The sequence below is a fragment of the Salmo salar genome, chromosome ssa27, assembly GCF_905237065.1.
Source record: "Salmo salar chromosome ssa27, Ssal_v3.1, whole genome shotgun sequence".
NCBI classification, from domain to species: Eukaryota; Metazoa; Chordata; class Actinopteri; order Salmoniformes; family Salmonidae; genus Salmo; species Salmo salar.
Window position 1 is genome coordinate 27,444,859 of NC_059468.1, and position 21,972 is coordinate 27,466,830.

Below are 21,972 nucleotides of genomic sequence, written 5' to 3' on the forward strand. Positions count from 1 at the left end.
CTCTGTCCATCGGTCAGTCTGTCCCTCTGCCTCTCGTTCTGTGAAGGGCCTGAGACACAGACCAAACTCTGCAACATAGTATTGTTCCATTCAGTACCATCTCTTATACACACTGTATATAGTCCATCTATCTGTTTTTCTCTCTCTCACTCTCTCACTGTCTCTCTCTCTCTGTCTCTCTCTCTCTCCTCTCTCTCTCTCTTTCTCTCTCTCTCTCTTTCTCTCTCCCTCTCTCTCTACCTTCCATATATAATATACATAGTACATGTCATGCTCCTCTTTCTCTCTCTCTGTCTGTATCTCTGTTCCTCTGTCTTTCTCTTGATATCCTCTTTTCATATCAGTCTCCATATATCTTACTCTGTTATCCTATATTTATGTGTCACTACTTTGTTTCTACATTGTCATAATACTCACTCAGTCCTCATATGTCCTCGCCTGTCCAGTCTTGTTCAATACGATCAGGCTTACATCTCCATTTTTACTCCAGTACTCTTTATAAATCTCTGCTCATCTCCTAAATCCATAATAGAAAGCTCAGTTTCAGCACATCCTCAGAGATGGAGAGATAGTAAAGTTGTTGCTTTATAGCAGTTTCTACTCCTCTGGCAAGGTTTGTTTTCTCGTTTGTTCATTGGTTCTTTCTTCCATTTCGTTCTTTCTGTCTATCAGTCTTAATTTATTTTTTTTGTTCTTTATTTCTTTCCGTTTCATTTCTTTTTGTTCATAATAGTTTCTTCAGTGTCTGATTGCTGTGGTCCAGCCTCTGTCTCTTTGATATGACCTATTACCTTGTCAGGAGGAGTGGTTAATCATTGTGTGGCTGCATTCCAATCTCATTGTCAAGTGCACTGGATGGCTCGATTCCAATTTGGTGTCGAGCCGTTTGGTGTAGAGCTGTTATTAGAACTACATTGGAGAGGAATGGGGTGGGACAATCAAAGTCATTGAGGGTCATTGGAGGACACTCAGAATAAGGGGCAGGGCAAGCTTTGATTGACAGTGATTGCAGCCTGTCACAGAACAGATGTTGTCTAGCATGTAACCATTGGACAATCATGCCATTGTGTCCCATGTACATTCATATGTTCAAATTCCATAAATTTGACTTATAGAACACATCTGTCCAACTGGTAGAGGTGAAGCTGCTACAGGGTGAAAATCACTATCCAAGACTTGAAGTAGCTGTTTGTTTTGAAGTCTGTGTCACAATGTCTTAAAACAAGAGAATGAACAAGCATATGGTGCTGTGTGTCAAGAATTAGGTTATCATTTGTTTGTTTCTGCTATCTGTATGTGTTTTATAAATGTTTATACCTGCCGTCCTTTAACCTGAAATACTCTTGAATATCTTTGTGTGTATTTTATTAGAATATACCTACATACTGCATGTTCCTTGTTGGTCTGTGTTATTGGCTGGCTACAGTCTACTGTCTATGTGTTATTGGCTGGCTACAGTCTACTGCCTCTGTGTTATTGGCTGGCTACAGTCTACTGTCTCTGTGTTATTGGCTGGCTACAGTCTACTGTCTCTGTGTTATTGGTTAGCTGCAGTCTACTGTCTATGTGTTATTGGTTAGCTTCCATCTACTGTCTCTGTGTTATTGGCTGTCTACAGTCGACTGTCTCTGTGTTATTGGCTGGCTACAGTCTACTGTCTATGTGTTATTGGCTGGCTACAGTCTACTGTCTATGTGTTATTGGCTGGCTACAGTCTACTGTCTCTGTGTTATTGGCTGGCTACAGTCTACTGTCTATGTGTTATTGGCTGGCTACAGTCTACTGTCTATGTGTTATTGGCTGGCTACAGTCTACTGTCTCTGTCTCATTGGCTGGCTGATTACAGTCTGTCTTACTAATTTTACATTTACATTTTAGTCATTTAGCGACACTCTTATTGACCACATTATATCAGTAACCAAAAGGTCAGTGGTTCGAATCCCGGAGTCGACCACATATGTTTTAACTGCTTTGCTCAAGGGCACATCATCAAAAATATATAATGTGGTCGACTCTGGTAATTGAACCATCAAACTTTCAGTTATTGATCCAATGCTCTTACCCACTAGGCTACCAAAAATGCAAACTATTATCATCCTCACTACAGACACTTCATCTCCCTAATAAAGGGAATGTTTAAACACAGTTAATAATGAAATAATACAATCAGACAGACAGACAGGAATTGGGAGGGGATATCTGGAGCAGAGGAGGAAGACAGGAAGAAGGAAAGAGAAGTCTTAATCGACTGTAGCACGCCTGCTTGGCTGTTTTAACATGCTGTTGGAGAGAGAGAGAAAGAGACACCGAGAAGGAGAGACAGTGAGAGGGAGGAAAAGAGCGAGAGAGAGAGAGAGAGAGAGAAAGAAAGAAAGAAAGAAAGAAAGAAAGAAAGAAAGAAAGAAAGAAAGAAAGAAAGAAAGAAAGAAAGAAAGAAAGAAAGAAAGAGTGGGAGAGGGACAATGAGAGAGGAGGGAGTTTGTGACAGTGAGACTTATGGAAGTTCTAAGGCATTGGACCTTTGAGATGATGAATCCCATCACAGACCCTGTGACTGCGCGTGGGTAGAGGAGATGGCTCTTTGATAGTGTGTGTGTGTGTGTGTGTGTGTGTGTGTGTGTGTGTGTGTGTGTGTGTGTGTGTGTGTGTGTGTGTGTGTGTGTGTGTGTGTGTGTGTGTGTGTGTGTGTGTGTGTGTGTGTGTGTGTGTGAAGCTGTATGATACATGCTTGCATGTATGCATAGTTCTAGGTCCTTGTTTTCATTGTGCGCACAATTTTTTCTATCTTCCACGTGTGTACCCACATTTGTATGTGTGTGTTTTGATATGTAGTTCTGTCTGAAACCAGGAAAAGGTTATGTTGTCATTATTCTTAGTGTAACAAGCTACCCCATTTTGATGCCCTAAATACTGCACATCTCTTTGTCTATCTCTCTTACACACACACACACACACACACACACACACACACACACACACACACACACACACACACACACACACACACACACACACACACACACACACACACACACACACACACAGGCTCACCCAGAGCTCAGCTGTATATCATGCCTCAGTTGTATTTTCTAGGCACATAGCGTCAATCCCAGCTGCTCTCACTTCCTCTCTCTCTTTCTCTCACTCACTCTCGCTCTCTCTTTCACTCACTCTCTCTCGCTCTCTCTCTCTTTCTCTTTCTCTCTCTCTCTCTCTCTTGCTCTCACTCTCTGTCTCTCTCTCTCTCTCTCTCTTTTTGTTGGTGAGTTTAAGTGATGATGATGGTTCCACCTGGCCCATGGTGATGGCTGCTCACTGACAAAATACATCGCTCACGACTGTATTTACCCTACACACACACACACACACACACACACACACACACACACACACACACACACACACACACACACACACACACACACACACACACACTGGCAATACACAAAACGCTATAGGCATTCATCATAGTTACTTCATATGACAGAGCTCTTTATTCTGATGTCTCTGAAGTCTGCATAAGAAGAGGAGTCTAGCCTTAACACAGTCATCCCTTCCTTAACCAACCATTCATTCTATGGATGACTGCTTCATTTTAATGGCTGTGCAGTTGAACGTGCAGTTGATTAAGTGGAATATGTGTTAAACGTTCTTTTACATCAGTTGTTGTTGTTGTTCTTCTCTCTGGTCTTATAAGTCCAGCGAACACTGCAGATGGTGTTGTCCTATGAGATGGTACAGTAAACTGAGATTCTGTCTTTGGATACTAAAGATCCAATGGCATTTAAATCCTGGTGTCATGGTTGAATTCCTTATATGGCCGTTATCATGCCAACCCTCCAAATGGGTTCGTTCTTAACCTCATAGCCTTACCCACCAATGTTTAATTTTTTACCCTTCTACGCAGTTATTATATGCTCGCGCACATGAACGCATGCACACACACACTAACACACATGCACCCTTCCCTCAGTGGCACTGGCTTCCACAGTGTCATCTGTCAGGTGAGGAAATACTAAACTGATGCTAAGACGATGCAGTATGAATGAACACGAGAGACCAAATCCTCACTGTTGTTGATGCATTAGATCCCGTGACATGTGTCTTAATGCATCAACGTACATCTGAATGACAAGATTCAAACAAAGACATCACTCTGTAATGGAGGACAGTCATCAAACACGTGGACACACAGGTGTACACGCACACAAACACAGCTATGGTGAGATGTGTCATTTGCCCAGAGGGCCACATTGTCTTTTCATATCTCGTAAAAGTGGCTTTACAACGCTTATAACTTGATACACAGGTCTATAGGGTTTTCCCAGGTGCTGTAAAGTTTTATAATGCCCACAGCATCTCTCTATGTTAGGTGTCTGCCACTGAAGACTTGGCTAAATAGTGGAAGAGATGGAAATCACTGGAGTCCTATATGTAGGAGCAAACTGCATTACTTTAATGTACATTCAAATATATCTAGAATGTTCATGTCAACTATATCTAGAATGTACTGTACAGTATATCTGTATATCTCTATATGTGTAATTCCATCTTGTTTTGTGTATATTATATATTTAAAATGTAAATATTGGACAGCTACCAACGGTGTAATTTTCCACTCGATTATTCATCAAAGAGAAAAGTGGAGGCTTTCGTTATGGAGTGGGTGTATGTTATCGGGCTTTGGTGCGACTGCTCAGTATTCCGTATCCATCCGCTGCCGTCTGACTGGCACTACTTTAATTTGATTAAAAGGCTGTTCTCCTCTTTGATTTAGTCTCTCTTCACAAGTCCTCCACCAAAACCCCAGATGGAATTGGTTGAAGAACACAATCCTCTTCAAATCTCACTGCAGTATGGCGGAAAATCAGACACCCCCCACCCAAACAAAATCAGGACCCTGATAGAAGTGCACAACCATGCAAAGTACTTCGGAAAAGTGGGCACTTTTGCACGTTCATGTCTGGCTAGAACTCTGATTGGTTCCATAACGAAGAAAAATGGAAATCTGGAGTTGTTTGGATTTATTTGTTAGTCTGTTGCAGCAGCTAGGTCTGGCATTCTGTTTATACAAGAGACTTTCTCTCTCACTCTCACTCTCTCTCTCTCTCTCTCTCTCTCTCTCTCTCTCTCTATCTGTCTTTCTACCCCCCCTTTCAATGCTTCTATAATTTAACATCTCTCTCTCTCTCTCTCTCTCTCTCTCTCTCTCTCTCTCTCTCTCTCTCTCTCTCTCTGTCTCTCTGTCCCTCTGTCTCTAGTGGAGGGCCAGTGGTTGGACTGGGCTCCGTGGTCTAGGTGCAGTGTAACCTGTTCCACAGGGAGCCAGCAGAGACAGAGGAGGTGTAGTGCATCGGTGCACGTCTGGGCAGAGTGTAAGGGACCACACCAGGAGACCAGGGAGTGTACCAACCCATCCTGCGGTGGTAAGACAAAGATATACACAAACATAGAGAGCAGACAGCCATACTCACAGCACACAACATATATATACAGTATGTGTGTATGTTACGTCATGATACTCATGAATCTATGTCTCCTCCTATCTCCCCCCTCCCTACCCCCTCTCTCTTCAGATGGGGGTAACTGGGGCAGCTGGAACCACTGGAGTCTGTGCAGTAAGACATGTGACTCAGGGTGGCAGCGTCGCTTCCGGATGTGTGAGGGAACAGGGATACAGGGTTACCCCTGTGACGGCTCTGGAGAGGAGGTCCGTTCCTGCAATGACAAGAAGTGCCCCGGTCAGTGTGTGTGTGTGTGTGTGTGTGTGTGTGTGTGTGTGTGTGTGTGTGTGTGTGTGTGTGTGTGTGTGTGTGTGTGTGTGTGTGTGTGTGTGTGTGATGGTATGAGACCATGTGATCATTTGCGAAAATATGTTTGGTTTTGTTGAAATGTGTTATGGTGCGTTTGTTTAATTAACTCTGTTATTGAGTGTGTAGGAGTGTGCTTCTAGCTGTGTGTGTGAGTTGAGTTAAGTATTGTTGTAGTATGATTGTGTCTGTAACGACTGTGGAAATGAGGGAATTGACTATAAATGAGGTTCTTCATGTGTCAATCAAACTGCATCACAGCGAGAGAGTAGAATGATTCCCTGTGTTGAACACAGCACTATAGAACAGTCTATTGTCTTCTCTCCTAATCTAATCTCTCTCTCTCTCTCTCTCTCTCTGTCTCTCTCTCTCTGTCTCTGTCTCTGTCTATCCATTTACTTGCTCCCTCTCTTTCTCACCTTTACTTTTTGTTTGTCCCACTGCATTTCTGTATTTCTCTCCAATCTATCTTTCTACCTGTAGGCCTCTCCATCCCTCACTTCCTCTCTCTGTTGACAGCGTTTTCCATCCCTTTCCTTCCTCTCTCTCGCTCTCTCAATCTCAATAGTCCACCTCCCTTAATACCTTTCTCTCTCACTTTCCCTCCCTCCTTCCTATCTCCCTTTCTCTCTCACCCCCTTTCTCTTTTGCTCTCCACTGACCCTATAATTGACAATATGGCGCATATAGACATGGTCGCTCTGTTCATTGCGCCTAAGCAACTTTGCATTATTATTATTTTTGTTGTTGTTGTTTCTTACAATATTAACTCAGAACGTCCTTTGTAGTATTATATACAGCCAGAAATAACTTTGGGATGTTAGAGCAGCGGTAACTCACCAGCATTTTGACCAGAAATCCAACTTTCCTGAATTGGACCTGTTGTCCTCAGCATATCTGAGGAAAACGTTACCGAAGTTTTATCAACACATTGCCTGTATTGCTCTCCCTTCAGGGACGGCAACAAAGCCCTTTCCGCCCTCCCTTCAACAAATCAGATCGCACCTCCATCCTGTAGGCAAGAGCTCAAACATGAAGTATCCGTGGTAAGGACTGTTCAATGCTGGTCTGACCAAATGGAATCCATGCTTCAAGATTGTTTTGAACATGCAGACCGGGATATGTTGACATATTGACATATACACTGACACGGTGACTGAGTCCATCAGGAAGTATATAGGACATGTTGTTCCCACTGTGACAATTAAAGCATATCCAAACCAAAAACCGTGGATAGATGGGAGCAAACTAAAAGCGCGAACCACCTCATTTAACCATGGAAAGGTGACTGGGAATATGGTCAAGTAATAACAGTCCACTTATGCCCTTTGTAAGGCAATCAAAAGGGCAAAACGTCAGTACAGGAACAAAGTTGAGTCGCAATTTAACAGTTCCAACATGAAACGTACGTGGCAGGGACTCCAGACAATTATGAATTATAAAGGGAAAACCAGCCATATCGCGGACACTGAAGTCTTGCTCCCGGACAAGCGAAACAACTTCTTCGCCTGCTTCGAGGAAAACACAGTGCCACCGATACGGGCCACCATCGCTCATGTGAATTGTGAGCTCTCCGTGACCAACGTGAGTAAGCCTTTTAAGTGCCTTAACCCTCTGAAGGCTGCCGGCCCAGACGGCATCCCTAGCCGCGCCCTCATAGCATGTGCAGACCAGCTGGGTGGACTGTTAACAGACATATTGAATCTCTCCCTATCCCAGTCTGTTGTCCCCACTTGCTTCAAGATGTCCACCAAATAATGTTTATAGAGCTGTTATCTTCCAAATAAACTCTTAAAGACCTGGTAATCTTTTACGTCAATAGCAGTCAATTATTAATCGTCACCTTATTCAGTCTCATCTGAACATCGTAAACTCTTGGTTATCTTCCCGAACCCTGGCTAACAAGTTGAATCAGCAATACAAAATGTGGGTTAATTATTTATTTACTAATACCTAAACAATCACACAGAATTACATATACACAGGATGGGTCATACATTGATTACTAATTATGTCATAAAAGAAAACGTCCCTCGCGGACGGAACAGATATGACAGCTGGTTACACGAAGAAAGGGGTTTGGGGTTTGAATGAAATCGCGGGAAGACTGAGGAACAAAGGATTTGGTCTCTGATCGGATCTTGTAAAGCTATGCTGTCGTAAATACAGAACCTTATGCATTCTAAATAACCACCCATTTGGAAAAGGAAAATGCAATAAATATTAATCTGAGCTATGCTTCAATAGGTTGGTCGTAGATGGAAGGCCGTGTTGCCCTTGTCCTTTGAAGAATATGTCTTGTGGTAGAACGGATACGCTGTAGTACTGTCGTCGTGTGGTAGGGCAGATACTTTGTCCGTCCTTTGCTAGCCCACGTTTACAGCTGCTGCTGCTAACTCAACATCTAGGAGGTATCACTTCTTTAGTGATTAAGAGTTCAAAGTTCATACCAAGTTGCCATACTTTGAGCTCACGCTGAAGTTGGCTTAGTTCAGTAGTTTTATATTAGCCCTTTTAACATATGGACTGTCGTCCTCACGTCTTCGGGAACACAAATGTTACATTTTCATAAAGGGCTTATGTAGTAGGGAGAGAAGGGCATGTTTCATAGTTCACAACCAATGTCTGTTCACATGGGTGGGGCCACTGAGTTGAGCCTAGTTCACTTATGAAAACCAATTCTCTCATTTAGAAGCTAAAATTACATTTCATCTGTTCACAAATAGTTTCATATTTAAACATTTAAATTGCACAACAATTCCATGTGAATCTGATAACTATAATGTGCAGACTTTCCAAGATACAGTTTGTCATCCTATCATCAGTAATAATGTCTCAGATGACAACTGATCTGATATCATATTCTTTAAGTACCAACACATCTTTTCAACTGGTTGGATTACAGAAATATGGTTCTGTTCACCACCCTTTTGATTTTACACGACTCTCTATGTTAACAAAGGGCTTTCCAAGATTCACTCTGTAGGGTAGAGACAGGAAGGTTGGAAAGGTATTTATGGGGGTCATAAACCTCACCAACAGGCCAACGTCATGACATTCCCCCCTTGTTAGGTTCAATCTTGCGATTAAACTGCACGTTGCAAACCAACATAAAAATGACCGTCGGTTGTCCTGGTTGTGGGCTATCGTTGTGGTTCACCTCTGGTGGTCGACCCGGGTAGGGTATCTGCAACTGAAGAAGTCTGCTCTAAGGCTGGGCAGTGGATGTCCGGATTGGGATCGTCGTTCCAGACCTGTCGTCTGGTCGTCCAGACTGGAAGATCTGGGCAGTAACTTAGGCAGATGTTAACCTCTTACTGCTAGGGGTTCCGCTAGCGGAACGTTTCCACAACATCCAGTGAAATGGCAGAGCGCAAAATTCAAAAAATGTAAATTGAAATGTTTTACTTTCATACATTCACAAGTGCAATACATCAAATTAAATCTTAACTTCTTGTTAATCTAGCCACCGTGTCAGATTTCAAAAAGGCTTTACGGCAAAAGCAAACCATGCTATTATCTGAGGACAGCACCCCATCAAACAAACACATGACAATCATAATTCAACCGTCCAGGCGTGACACAAAACTCAGAAATAACGATATAATTCATGCCTTACCTTTGAAGATCTTCTTCTGTTGCCACTCCAATATGTCCCATAAACATCATCAATGGTCCTTTTGTTCAATAAATTTGTCGTTATATCTCCAAAATGTACATTTATTTGGCGCGTTTGATTCAGAAAAACACCGGTTCCAACTTGCGCAACATGACTACAAATATCTAATAAATTACCTGTAATCTTAATCCAAACATTTCAAACAACTTTCCTAATACAACTTTAGGTATTTTGTAACGTAAATAATCAATAAAATTTAAGACGGGATAAACTGTGTTCAATACCGGACGAAAACAAAGTGGAGCTAGCTTTCAGGTCGCACGCCCCAACCACAACAGTACGCTAGACTCGACCCTCGTTCTGAACAGCCATACTTCTTCATTACTCAAAAGAAAAACATCAACCAATTTCTAAATACTGTTGACATCCAGTGGAAGCGATAGGAACTGCAAGCAACTGCCTTAGAATCTAGATCCACATCGAAACCCATTGAAAACACTGTCACCTCAACAACAACAAAAAATCCTGGATGGTTTGTCCTCAGGGTTTCGCCTGCCAAATAAGTTCTGTTATACTCACAGACATAATTTTAACAGTTTTAGAAACTTTAGAGTGTTTTCTATCCATATATAATAAGTATATCCATATTCTAGTTACTGGGTAGGATTAGTAACCAGATTAAATCGGGTACATTTTTTTTATCCAGACGTGCAAATGCTGCCCCCTAGCCCTAACAGGTTAACCAATGTTTAGTTGGCTTCAAAGCCCTTTGGAGATAATCGAACAATGTTTGAGAGATGAGCAATATTGTTGTGCCCGAATCAATTAGTGCATGACAATTTAAGCAGTCCTCCAGGACTGTTTCCAGGTATGGGCGTTTAGATTTGTGTTTAGTGGACATATTCCCCACAACGACGTGATGTGCCATTTCTGTTCAAGGTGGAAGCAGATCGACTTTTCAGATTTTGAGTGGGCTTGGCTTTAACGAAGAGTTTGACATCTTTCTTCGCAACTTTTGTATCAGAGTCTATAGACAAAGCCCCGTCGGTTTGTTTCTTGATCAAGTTGGCCCTGGATAGGGTCTCGAGTGAGAGCGGGAGAAATTTGAATTTTAACATCCTTGCTATGGGTGTTAATTCCTGCGGACCTGGTGTCCGGTAATTCCCTGTCTAGTCCTTGTGACTTATCTTTTACCCTTTTCTCAAATGTTTCTTGCTTTAGTTCTTCACGTAGTGGAACTCCTGGAGAACATTGGTCTACGTTTTGATTGTCCTTCAACCCTTTGTTACCCTTGTGCTCTGACACATTGTGTGGGTTGGGGGCAGGAACGTAGTGAACAGGTCGATTGTAGCGGTAGTCGTTTCGATGGCGATGTACTTTATAGTTACTTTGACCGCGGTGGTTATTGGATTCGTGGTTTCGTGGTAGAAACCGTTGTTGTGCGTCATCTCTCAACGCTCCAATACCTGATAATGTACCCTCTAACTGGAGTGAGTGCTCCTGGTCAAACTTTAAAACCGAGTGGTCAGGGCTCTTAGCGTTGCGAGCTTTTGATGCCTTAAAAGCTGTGCTTGCAAGCTCTCTGAGTTGTAAGATAGGCGAGCCAACGTGGGCTGCAGGGCCAAAGTAGGTAATGAAGGTGGGATACATGTTCGACAGAAACATTTGTTTGAATGGTAACAGCTCTTCCATTCCTGTTTCAGTGAGTAGGCCAAAGTAAGCTGAACGAAGCCTATGATAGTAAGCTTGTGGGTGTTCGTTACAAGCTTTTTTGACAGTGTTAGCCAGTGAGCTATCATGTTTGCTAGTCGCAGAACCACTGAATTCTAATTTCAAAGCTGTGGTAAGTTTAGCGTACTCATTTAGCATGTGTTGCTGTTGTAGACGAATGAACTTCGTCACATGTCTATTAGACGTTCGCTTCAACAGGTAAACCCTGTCAGAAACCGTAGCGTTCGGTTAAGCATCCAATGCGTCCTCTATGTCAGCTAGGAACGTCTCAGTATCGTTTGGCTGACCTGGAACGGGGTCAAAGGTGGGGAAATTCTTGACGAGTTTGTCAAGGTATTCCACGTCAAGCGGGCGGAGAGGTTTGGCTTCATCCTGTGGGGAAATTGGGGCCGAAAGGCCAAGAGGAAAAGCCAAGCTTTGGCTTTGTTGGCCAAGAGGCGCCATATTACTCAGTGCCGAATGGCCAAGAGGAGAAGACTGAGGGACACTTGAGGGAGGCAATGTCTTAAACCTATCATCTTCACTCCTTTGAGTACAGGTGCCAGTTGCTTGGATGGATAGTCACGCTGTAGAGCATGACCATTCTGGACTTACTCCAGATGGTACATAAGGGTGGTATTCTGCTTCATTGCAGAGTCCACTTGAGCGCTTAGAGTACTGATTGTGGACATGTGTCTGTCACACTTGCTCCTTTCGGTCTCAAACTTATCTGTCATGGTTTGCAGATAGAGGTTTTGAGTACGGAGCGAGAGATTCAGTGATGAGATTTCTTCCGCTTGCCTAGAAATCAATAATTCCATCTTCATCACCCGAGTTCTCTCATCATTCATTTGGTCAGCGACTTCAATGAGTTCTGCTGATTTGTCATCCAACTTAGTCATTGTGTTCATTAACTGATCATCTTTGGTCTGCAGAATTTGGAGTAGAACATTGTTACTTTGAGCAACGTTCAACAAAACTGCCTGCATGTTATCAAATTGCGCGGTCATATTTGTAACTCAACAGATTTATCTAGTTTGGAGTGGACTACATCGCATTTAGTTTTGGCTAAATCGAGTTGTTCCTGGAGACAACGATTTTGTTGAAGAGTTTGTGTTCGTTCATCGTCATAAGTATTTGCAATTACTTTTAATTGTTCAGATTTCAAACGCAGTTCCTCGACTAGCAGAATGTTTTCATTTCCTGCTTTTGTCAATAGTTGCTCAGTTCTCTCCACCTGTCACCTCATGTTAGCCATATCTTGCACGTGCTTCAGCTGTGCACTGTGGTATTGTACCGATGCCAATCTTTGATGGCGATACATAAGTGCTAAAGTGGAGAGAACCGTCACAAAGCCTGTGATCAATGGTTGATTTTGAAGTGCGTTTGCAATTTCAGCAGTTTTTTTCGCTAATGGCATAATTAGGGTTGGTATCGCTGCTGAAGTCAGAGATCAATCCTTTTTTGGGTGGAGGTTCACTAATTAGCGGAGGAGTGGTGACCACCTCCTTTGACAGCTTGCACATTATTAGAAAAATTTTGAGGAAAAATGTTACTATTTTTTTTCAAAGTTCGGGTTCGGAATTTGTTGGAAGCTGCAAAGACGAGTTTGATCTATTCATAGTCAGTACTGTACCAGTAATGTGGAAGTTGGACATGAATGAATTTGCAAAAGCAAATTGAATTAAATCGGGTACGTTTTTTATCCGGCCGTGAAAATACTGCCCCCTATCCCAAAGAAGTTAACTTATTAAATTGAATGAGACGATGATAATCCATACAATCTCCATTGATTGGATATCATAAGTGTAAACAGTAATTCAAATGTTAGGGTACATACCCCACTAGGTTCACTTTTCCCGAAGCCACGAGGCCGAAGCCACATGGGATTCCCGCTGAAGGCGGGACTTTGTCAGTACTGGGTACTGAATGTGTTCTGCAAAAACCAAATTTGACTGATAGATCGATTTTTACGATAAATCAAACCTGTATAGGCTATTTGGGAATTCAACTTTAATTAACCTGAGAATGTAAGTCTGGCAATTTTACTTATTAGTTAAATTGAATGAGACATCGATATCCGTCTGGATATCGTAAGTAACCACTTGAGTGTCACCTGAATAATTATTCTTGAAGGAAGGTACTGGTGATTCTTCAGAGGTCACTGCTGGCACACGCTGAAATCAAACGGAAGTACACGGGGTGGGACTTCCGTTCCACAAGGCGGAGGAATTCAGAGTGACACAGGAAAAACAAAATGGCTGTTTTCCCTTTGTTAGCTTAGCATCTCGTGCAAGCTAATCCCACTTTGTACCTTTCAGGCATAACATAGGATCCCCTTAGCAAGGGAAAGGTTTTACTTATAACGTATTATGTTCAAACCCTTTTATTTGACAATGTTTTAGCCGGAACGCGCGGCAAACAACGAAATACACCGTGGTCTACTCACGTGGAAACGCGTGAGAGAGAAAGATAATTGTCGCTGGTCAAGCTAATATCTACTCAATTTCAACTGGCTGGCTCTTTGTCCTCGCTGGAGAAATTAATAATGACTGGGCCCTTCACGCGTCTGAAACGCGCGAGGCAGAAATAGCCCTGCGTTTGGCCAAATGCTCTATTTCTCAAATTTCTGTAATTAGCTTTATCAGCCTGGTTCTAGAAATGTATAGCTTACGCTACCCACTGACTATGTCAGAGAACAACACGGAGGCAGTCTCCAGAACACACACGCACCAGCAATAATTATTGTCTACAACACCAATAATGTGTATAATAAACTGGGTGTAGTATGTAATCTGCTTTTCAATTTTATATAGGCTGAATCAGAATGAAAGCGTCATCCTATTTTAGATTCCTCACACGGGGCGTCAATAATGTATGGAATTAACCCAAACGTGCGGCCTAGTTTTAGCTTAGATTCCTCACAGGGGGCACCATTAATGTTGTGTCTTTGCCGGATTAAGTGATATGACATACTGTACTATAAAAACAATTGTATGTAATTAATATTACCTGATTAAACTAATCAGGTAAATGTAATTAACTAGAAAGTCGGGGCACCACGAAAGAATGTTTATAGAGCTGTTATCTTCTGAATAAACTCTTAAAGACCTGGTAATCTTTTACGTCAATAGCAGTCAATTATTAATCGTCACCTTATTCAGTCTCATCTGAACATCGTAAACTCTTGGTTATCTTCCCGAACCCTGGCTAACAAGTTGAATCAGCAATACAAAATGTGGGTTAATTATTTATTTCCTAATACCTAAACAATCACACAGAATTACATATACACAGGATGGGTCATACATTGATTACTAATTATGTCATAAAAGAAAACGTCCCTAGCGGACGGAACAGATATGACGGCTGGTTACACAAAGAAAGGGGTTTGGGGTTTGAATGAAATCACGGGAAGACTGAGGAACAAAGGATTTGGTCTCTGATCGGATCTTGTAAAGCTATTCTATCTTAAATACAGAATCTTATGCATTCTAAATAACCGCCCATTTGGAAAAGGAAAATGCAAGAAATATTTACTCTGAGCTATGCTTCAATAGGTTGGTCGTAGATGGAAGGCTGTGTTGCCCTTGTCCTTTGAAGAATATGTTTTGTGGTAGAACGGATACGCTGTAGTACTGTCGTCGTGTGGTAGGGCAGATACTTTGTCCGTCCTTTGCTAGCCCACGTTTACAGCTGCTGCTGCTAACTCAACATCTAGGAGGTATCACTTCTTTAGTGATTAAGAGTTCAAAGTTCATACCAAGTTGCCATACTTTGAGCTCACGCTGAAGTTGGCTTAGTTCAGTAGTTTTATATTAGCCCTTTTAGCATATGGACTGTCGTCCTCACGTCCTCGGGAACACAAATGTTACATTTTCGTAAAGGGCTTATGTAGTAGTGAGAGAAGGGCATGTTTCATAGTTCACAACCAATGTCTGTTCACATGGGTGGGGCCACTGAGTTGAGCCTAGTTCACTTAAGAAAACCAAAACTCTCATTTAGAAGCTGAAATTACATTTCATCTGTTCACAAATAGTTTCATATTTAAACATTTATATTGCACAACAATTCCATGTGAATCTGATAACTATGTGCAGACTTTCCAAGATACAGTTTATGTCATCCTATCATCAGTAATAATGTCTCAGATGACAACTGATCTGATATCATATTCTTTAACCTCTTATATCTAGACGTTCCACTAGCGGAACACCTGCTCCAATATCCAATGATAGGCATGGCGCGAATTACAAATTCCTCAAAAATACAAAAACTTCAATTTTTCAAACATATGACTATTTCACAGCATTTTAAAGACAAGACTCTCCTTTATCTAACCACACTGTCCGATTTCAAAAAGGCTTTACAGCGAAAGCAAAACATTAGATTATGTCAGCAGAGTACCAAGCCAGAAATAATCAGACACCCATTTTTCAAGCTAGCATATAATGTCACAAAAACCCAGAAGACAGCTAAATGCAGCACTAACCTTTGATGATCTTCATCAGATGACACACCTAGGACATTATGTTATACAATACATGCATGTTTTGTTCAATCAAGTTCATATTTATATCAAAAACCAGCTTTTTACATTAGCATGTGACGTTCAGAACTAGCATACCCTCCGCAAACTTCCGGAGGAATTTGCTAATAATTTACTAAATTACTCACGATAAACGTTCACAAAAAGCATAACAATTATTTTAAGAATTATAGATACAGAACTCCTCTATGCACTCGATATGTCCGATTTTAAAATAGCTTTTTGGTGAAAGCACATTTTGCAATATTCTAAGTACATAGCCCAGCCATCACGGCCTAGCTATTTAGACACCCGGCAAGTTTAGCACTCACCAATATCAGATTTACTATTATAAAAGTTTGATTACCTTTTGTTGTCTTCGTCAGAATGCACTCCCAGTACTGCCACTTCAATAACAAATGTTGGTTTGGTCCAAAATAATCCATCGTTATATCCGAATAGCGGCGTTTTGTTCGTGCGTCCCAGACACTATCCGAAATGGTAAATAAGGGTCGTGCGCATGGCGCAATTCGTGACAAAAAAATTCTAAATATTCCATTACCGTACTTCGAAGCATGTCAACCGCTGTTTAAAATCAATTTTTATGCCATTTTTCTCATAGAAAAGCGATAATATTCCGACCGGGAATCTCCTTTTCGGCAAACAGAGGAAAAAATCACAAAGACGGGGGCGGCCAGGTCACGCGCCTAAGCCCACAGTCCCTTGATCGGCCACTTGAGAAAGGCGATAATGTGTTTCAGCCTGGGGCTGGGATGACGACATTCAGGTTTTTCCCGGGCTCTGAGCGCCCATGGATGACGTAGGAAGTGTCACGTTAGAGCAGAGATCCTTTGTAAAAGATAGAGATGGCAAAGAAGTTCCAGAAATGGTCAGACAGGCCACTTCCTGTAAAGGAATCTCTCAGGTTTTGACCTGCCATTTGAGTTCTGTTATACTCACAGACACCATTCAAACAGTTTTAGAAACTTTAGGGTGTTTTCTATCCATATATAATAAGTATATGCATATTCTAGTTACTGGGTAGGATTAGTAACCAGATTAAATCGGGTACGTTTTTTATCCAGCCGTGAAAATACTGCCCCCTAGCCATAAGAGGTTAAGTACCAACACATCTTTTCAACTGGTTGGATTACAGAAATATGGTTCTGTTCACCACCCTTTTGATGTTACCCGACTCTCTATGTTAACAAAGGGCTTTCCAAGAGTCACTCTGTAGACTAGAGAGAGAGGAAAGGGGGAAAGGTATTTATGGGGGTCATAAACCTCACCAACAGGCCAACGTCATGACACAGTCAATAACACAATTGAAAAAGTCTTTACAGTGTGTGCAAATGTTGTCTTTGAGAGGCTAGTTAATTAAGGATCATAGAGTATATGTGGGTAAGTGTCCTGATATATTTTCCAACTGTCCCGTTATCTGGTTTTAATATCCATTCTAGAATGCCCTTCTAGCCAATCAGAAACAACTATTCAACAATGCTGTGGTATAAATGGACAGACAGACAGACAGACAGACAGACAGACAGACAGACAGACAGACAGACAGACAGACAGACAGACAGACAGACAGACAGACAGACAGACAGACAGACAGACAGACAGACAGACAGACAGACAGACAGACAGACAGACAGAGAGAGAGAGAGAGAGAGAGAGAGAGAAAGAGAACACCCTACTAGAATCTGAAGTCAAATGTCTGCTGTTTGCTGATGATCTGGTGCTACAGCAGCACATAAATCTTCTGCATAGATTCTGCCAGACCTGGGCCCTGACAGTAAATCTCAGTAAGACCAAAATAATGGTGTTCCAAAAAAGGTCCAGTCTCCTGGACCACAAATACTAATTCCATCTAGACACCGTTGCCCTAGAGCACACAAAAAACGATGCATACCTCAGCCTAAACATCAGCACCACAGGTAACTTCCACAAACCTGTGAACGATCTGAGAGACATGTCAAGAAGGGTGAATATGTGGTCTGTCGTACGGTAATTTGGTAAAAAGCCAATTTGACATTTGCTCAGTACATTGTTTTCACCGAGGAAATGTACGAGTCTGCTGTTAATGATAATGTAGAGGATTTTCCTAAGGTTGCTGTTGACCCATATCCCACGGTAGTTATTGGGGTCAAATTTGTCTCCACTTTTGTGGATTGGGGTGATCAGTCCTTGGTTCCAAATATTGGGGAAGATGCCATAGCTAAAGATGATGTTAAAGAGTTTAAGTATAGCCAATTGGAATTTGTGGTCTGTATATTTTATAATTTCATTGAGGATACCATCAACACCACAGGCCTTTTTGGGTTGGAGGGTTTGTATTTTGTCCTGTAGTTCATTCAATGTAATTGGAGAATCCAGTGGGTTCTGGTAGTCTTTAATAGTTGATTCTAAGATTTGTATTTGATCATGTATATGTCTTTGCTGTTTGTTCTTTGTTATAGGGCCAAAAGGATTGGAGAAGCGGTTTACCCATACATCTCCATTTTGGATAGATCATTCTTCGTGTTGTTTTTTTTCTTCCAATTTTCCCAGAAGTGGTTAGAGTCTATGTATTTTTCAATTACATTGAGCTGATTTCTGACGTGCTGTTCCTTCTTTTTCTGTAGTGTATGTCTGTATTGTTTTAGTGATTCACCATAGTGAAGGCGTAGGCTCAGGTTTTCTGGGTCCCTATGTTTTTGGTTGGACAGGTTTCTCAATTTCTTTCTTAGGTTTTTGCATTCTTCATCAAACCATTTGTCATTGTTGTTCATTTTCTTCGGGTTTCTGTTTGAGATTTTTAGATTTGATAGGGAAGCTGAGAGGTCAAATATACTGTTTAGATGTTACGCTGCCAAGTTCACACCTTCACTATTTTTTCAAGGAAGTTGTCTAAAAGTGATTACATTTGTTGTTGCCTAAATGTTTTTTGGTAGGTTTCCACACTGCATTCCTTCCATCTACAGCATTAATATTATTCAGTTCCTTTGGCTTTGATGCCTTATGATTGAGTATTGCTCTGTTCAAGTAGACTGTGATTTTGCTATGATCTGATAGGGTTGTCAGTGGGCTGACTTAGGTTGCCACAGACTAGTACATGTCCCTGGTGCTGGAAATGATTGATTTCCCCCTCCAGGATGGAGAAGCTGTCTTCATTCAAGTATGGGGATTCTAGTGGGGGGATATAGGTAGCACACAGGAGGGCATTTTTCTCTGTTAAGATCATTTTCTTTTGAATTTCTAGCCAAATGTAAAATGTTCCTGTGTTGATTAATTTAATAGAGTAAGTTAGGTCTGCTCTATACCAAATTAGCATACCCCCTGAGTCCCTTCTCTGTTTCACTCCTGGTAGTTTGGTAGATGGGACTACCAGCTCTCTGTAATCTTGAGGGTAACCAGTTGGTCCGTCTCCTCTATACCATGTTTCTTGTAGGAAGACAATGTCTGTATTTCTTTGATGAAGGCCAGGTTCCTACTCTTTAGGCCAAAGCCAGATGACCTCAGGCCTTGGATATTCCAGGATGAGATAGTGATGGCTTTGTGTTCCATAAAGTGTCCAATGTTGTTGGTCTTGTGAGTCAGGCCAGTAAGTGTGAGCAGAGCCTGCTGAACATCTGGTACATGCCATTAGCTTGGACTAGTGTAAGAGCGGGGGTTGGGCCTGTTTGCCTGCTCATGGCCTGGCGTGTGGCTTCCATGTTGAGGCCTTCTTTGCTGGAGTGGGGGGCATGGGGTGGTTCCGTGACTTGGGGGGGGGGGGTTGATTGGTTGGGGCGGGGGTGTGGATGTGGCTGGTGGTGCTATGGTCTGGATGTAGGTCCTCTTGGCGTTGGTCCTTTATGTGTAGGTCGGGGGGGTCCGGGGGGGGGTCCCATAGGTCTGGGAGAGTGTCTTGCTGGTCTAGGCAGGGTGTCTATTGATTTGTTGCTCCTGTGTGCAGTGTTGGGTCTGCGTTTGAGGGTGATGTCCTTTAGAGTCCGGGCGAAGGTGGGCACTGCTGCCTTGTATAGGTGGACCTGGTCGTAAAGGCTGTTCAAGTCCAGGGTAGAGTGGTGTGCCTGGTAAACATTTTGTTTTAAGGCACAGTCACGGGAAATACTTCCGTTTACCCGCTGTATGGTAGAAGGGTGGAAGTCTTTTCGTGGTAGCAGGGTGGAGATAACCACTTGTGCGTTGGGGAAAGTAGAAGAAGCTTTTTCAATCACTCCCTTGAGTGATATGGCCACCCTTTCCTGCTGTGCTCTCAGGTCATTTGTGCCTGTGTGTATTATTATGTGGCTGGGTGACCCTGGTCCTCAGACAGAAGGTCTAGGGCGCGCTGGGTGTTTGGACACCAGAGATTAGACACTCTGTGTTTGGGAAAAAGTTTATTTTCTTGTGTATATTTCCCATTTGAGTCCATAAGGAGTACAATATGTGTCTTGTGTATGTCCTCAGTGGGGCTGTTGTCAGGAGGACTATAAGGGTGGCTGACAGGAGAGGTGCTCAGAGGGGGTGAGATCCCCTGGGCTTGGGGTTCTTCATTTGTCTGTTCTGCTGTAATGTTGATGCTATGGTCAGGGTCTGGTGTGGACTGTTCTGCTGTGGTGTCAATACATTTGTCAGGAGCTGAGGTGGGTTGTTCTGCTGGGTTCTCTGCGGGGGTGACCACCTCTCTAATGGGTTGTTTTCTGTCACTCGCCATCCATCTCAACCTCTCCTCCAGCAGTCTGATCCTCTCCTCTAGTGCTCTGTTCTTCTCCTGCTCCTGCTCTTTCTCCTGTTGATGTTGTCTCACCACAGTCCAGAGCGCAGATATGTCTCTCTCCACCTCCAGCTCTCCGGGTCTGGTTGAGGGGGTGTTGTTGAGTTGGACGATTTCTTTCTGCTGACTGGAGTGTGTTCACCTGCTGTTCCAGCTCCACCTGGGTGAATTTATCCTTCATTTCCATGAGGGAGTAGTACTCTGTGCTGGGAGGTTGACTTTTCACTCTCTCTACAGTATCTAGCTCCAGCCTCCTCTCTCTCGCTCTCTCTCCCCCGCTCTCTCTCACTCTCTCTCTTCCTCTCTCTCTCTCACTCTCTCTCTTCTTCTCTCTCACTCTCTACCGCCCTCTCTCTCTCTCTCGCTCTCTCTCTCTACCGCCCTCTCTCTCTCTTCCTCACTCTCACTCTCTACCGCCCTCTCTCTCTCTTCCTCTCTCTCACTCTCTACCGCCCTCTCTCTCTCTCTCTCTCTCTCTCTCTCTCTCTCTCTCTCTACCATCCCCTCTCACTCTCTCTACCACCCTCTCTCTCTCTCTACCATCCCCTCTCACTCTCTCTACCACCCTCTCTCTCTCTCTCTCTCTCTCTCTCTCTCTCTCTACCTCTCTCTACCACCCTCTCTCTACCTTTCTCTCTCTCTCTCTCTCTCTCTCTCTCTCTCTCTCTCTCTCTCTCTCTCTCTCTCTCTCTCTCTCTCTCTCTCTCCCTTTCCCTCAGCTCTCAGACAGGGGCGAATTGTTCAAAGCCCTGTTCGCTGTGATTTGTCAGTGTGTCAGCTTCTGCAGCAAACAACACAGTTTACTAAGCATGCCTTTGACTGGGACTCTCTTACCCCTTTTGTGTGTGTGCTTGTGTGTGAGCGTGTGTGTGTGTGTGGTGCTCTGGAAGGCTATAGATTAGATGTCAGACATTGCTGCAGAGCATTCTATCAGAGCCAGTCCTTTGATGGCTCAAAGATCTGCCCAAGATTTTGGAGGGGAACATATATTTAGAATAAAAAAAGGCTTTCTTTTTCACTTCTCCTTTGTTTTTTTCTCTCTCTTCAATCCCCCTCTCCCTCTCGCTCTCCCTCCCCCCACTCTCTATCTCTCTCTCTCTTTCTCTCTCCCTTTCTCTCTCTCTTTCCCTCTCTCTCTGTCTCTCCTCCTTTCTCTCTTTCCCTCTCTCTTTCTCTCACTCTCTCTCTTTCTCTATTCTCCACACTCTGAGATTTGAGAAACGAGAGAGATGGATAAAGATGGATGAATATACTGTGAGTGGGTGTGTCCTATCTAACTCTCCCCGCTCTCTCTTCTGTCTCTCTGCAGCACCTCATGAGATCTGTAGAGACGAGTACCTTGTAGCCATGACCTGGAAAAGTGCCTCGGCTGGAGAAACAGTCTACAACAAGTGTCCGACTAACACCACTGGTAAACCTTATTCTACTATGACAGTACTATACTGTAACTATACTACTATTATAAACAGTGATTATGTAATCTTAGTCAACAACAAGTGTCCGACTAACGCCACTGGTAAACCATGCTACACTTATAGTATAGTACAATTACTAAGCTATAATG

The 21,972-nt window shown here is 42.7% G+C and overlaps 1 protein-coding gene across 10 annotated transcripts in view; it reads left to right on the forward strand.

The window, feature by feature from the left end:
• Positions 1-21,972, forward strand: part of LOC106588837 (adhesion G protein-coupled receptor B2) — a 512,228-nt gene that overhangs the window by 324,338 nt on the left and 165,918 nt on the right. For all 10 annotated transcript variants that reach the window (XM_045709861.1, XM_045709852.1, XM_045709858.1 and 7 more), the window contains exons 5-7: positions 5,262-5,426; positions 5,577-5,741; positions 21,718-21,819. In XM_045709861.1, the coding sequence (XP_045565817.1) occupies positions 5,262-5,426; positions 5,577-5,741; positions 21,718-21,819 (432 nt within the window). The remainder of the gene's footprint in view (positions 1-5,261; positions 5,427-5,576; positions 5,742-21,717; positions 21,820-21,972) is intronic.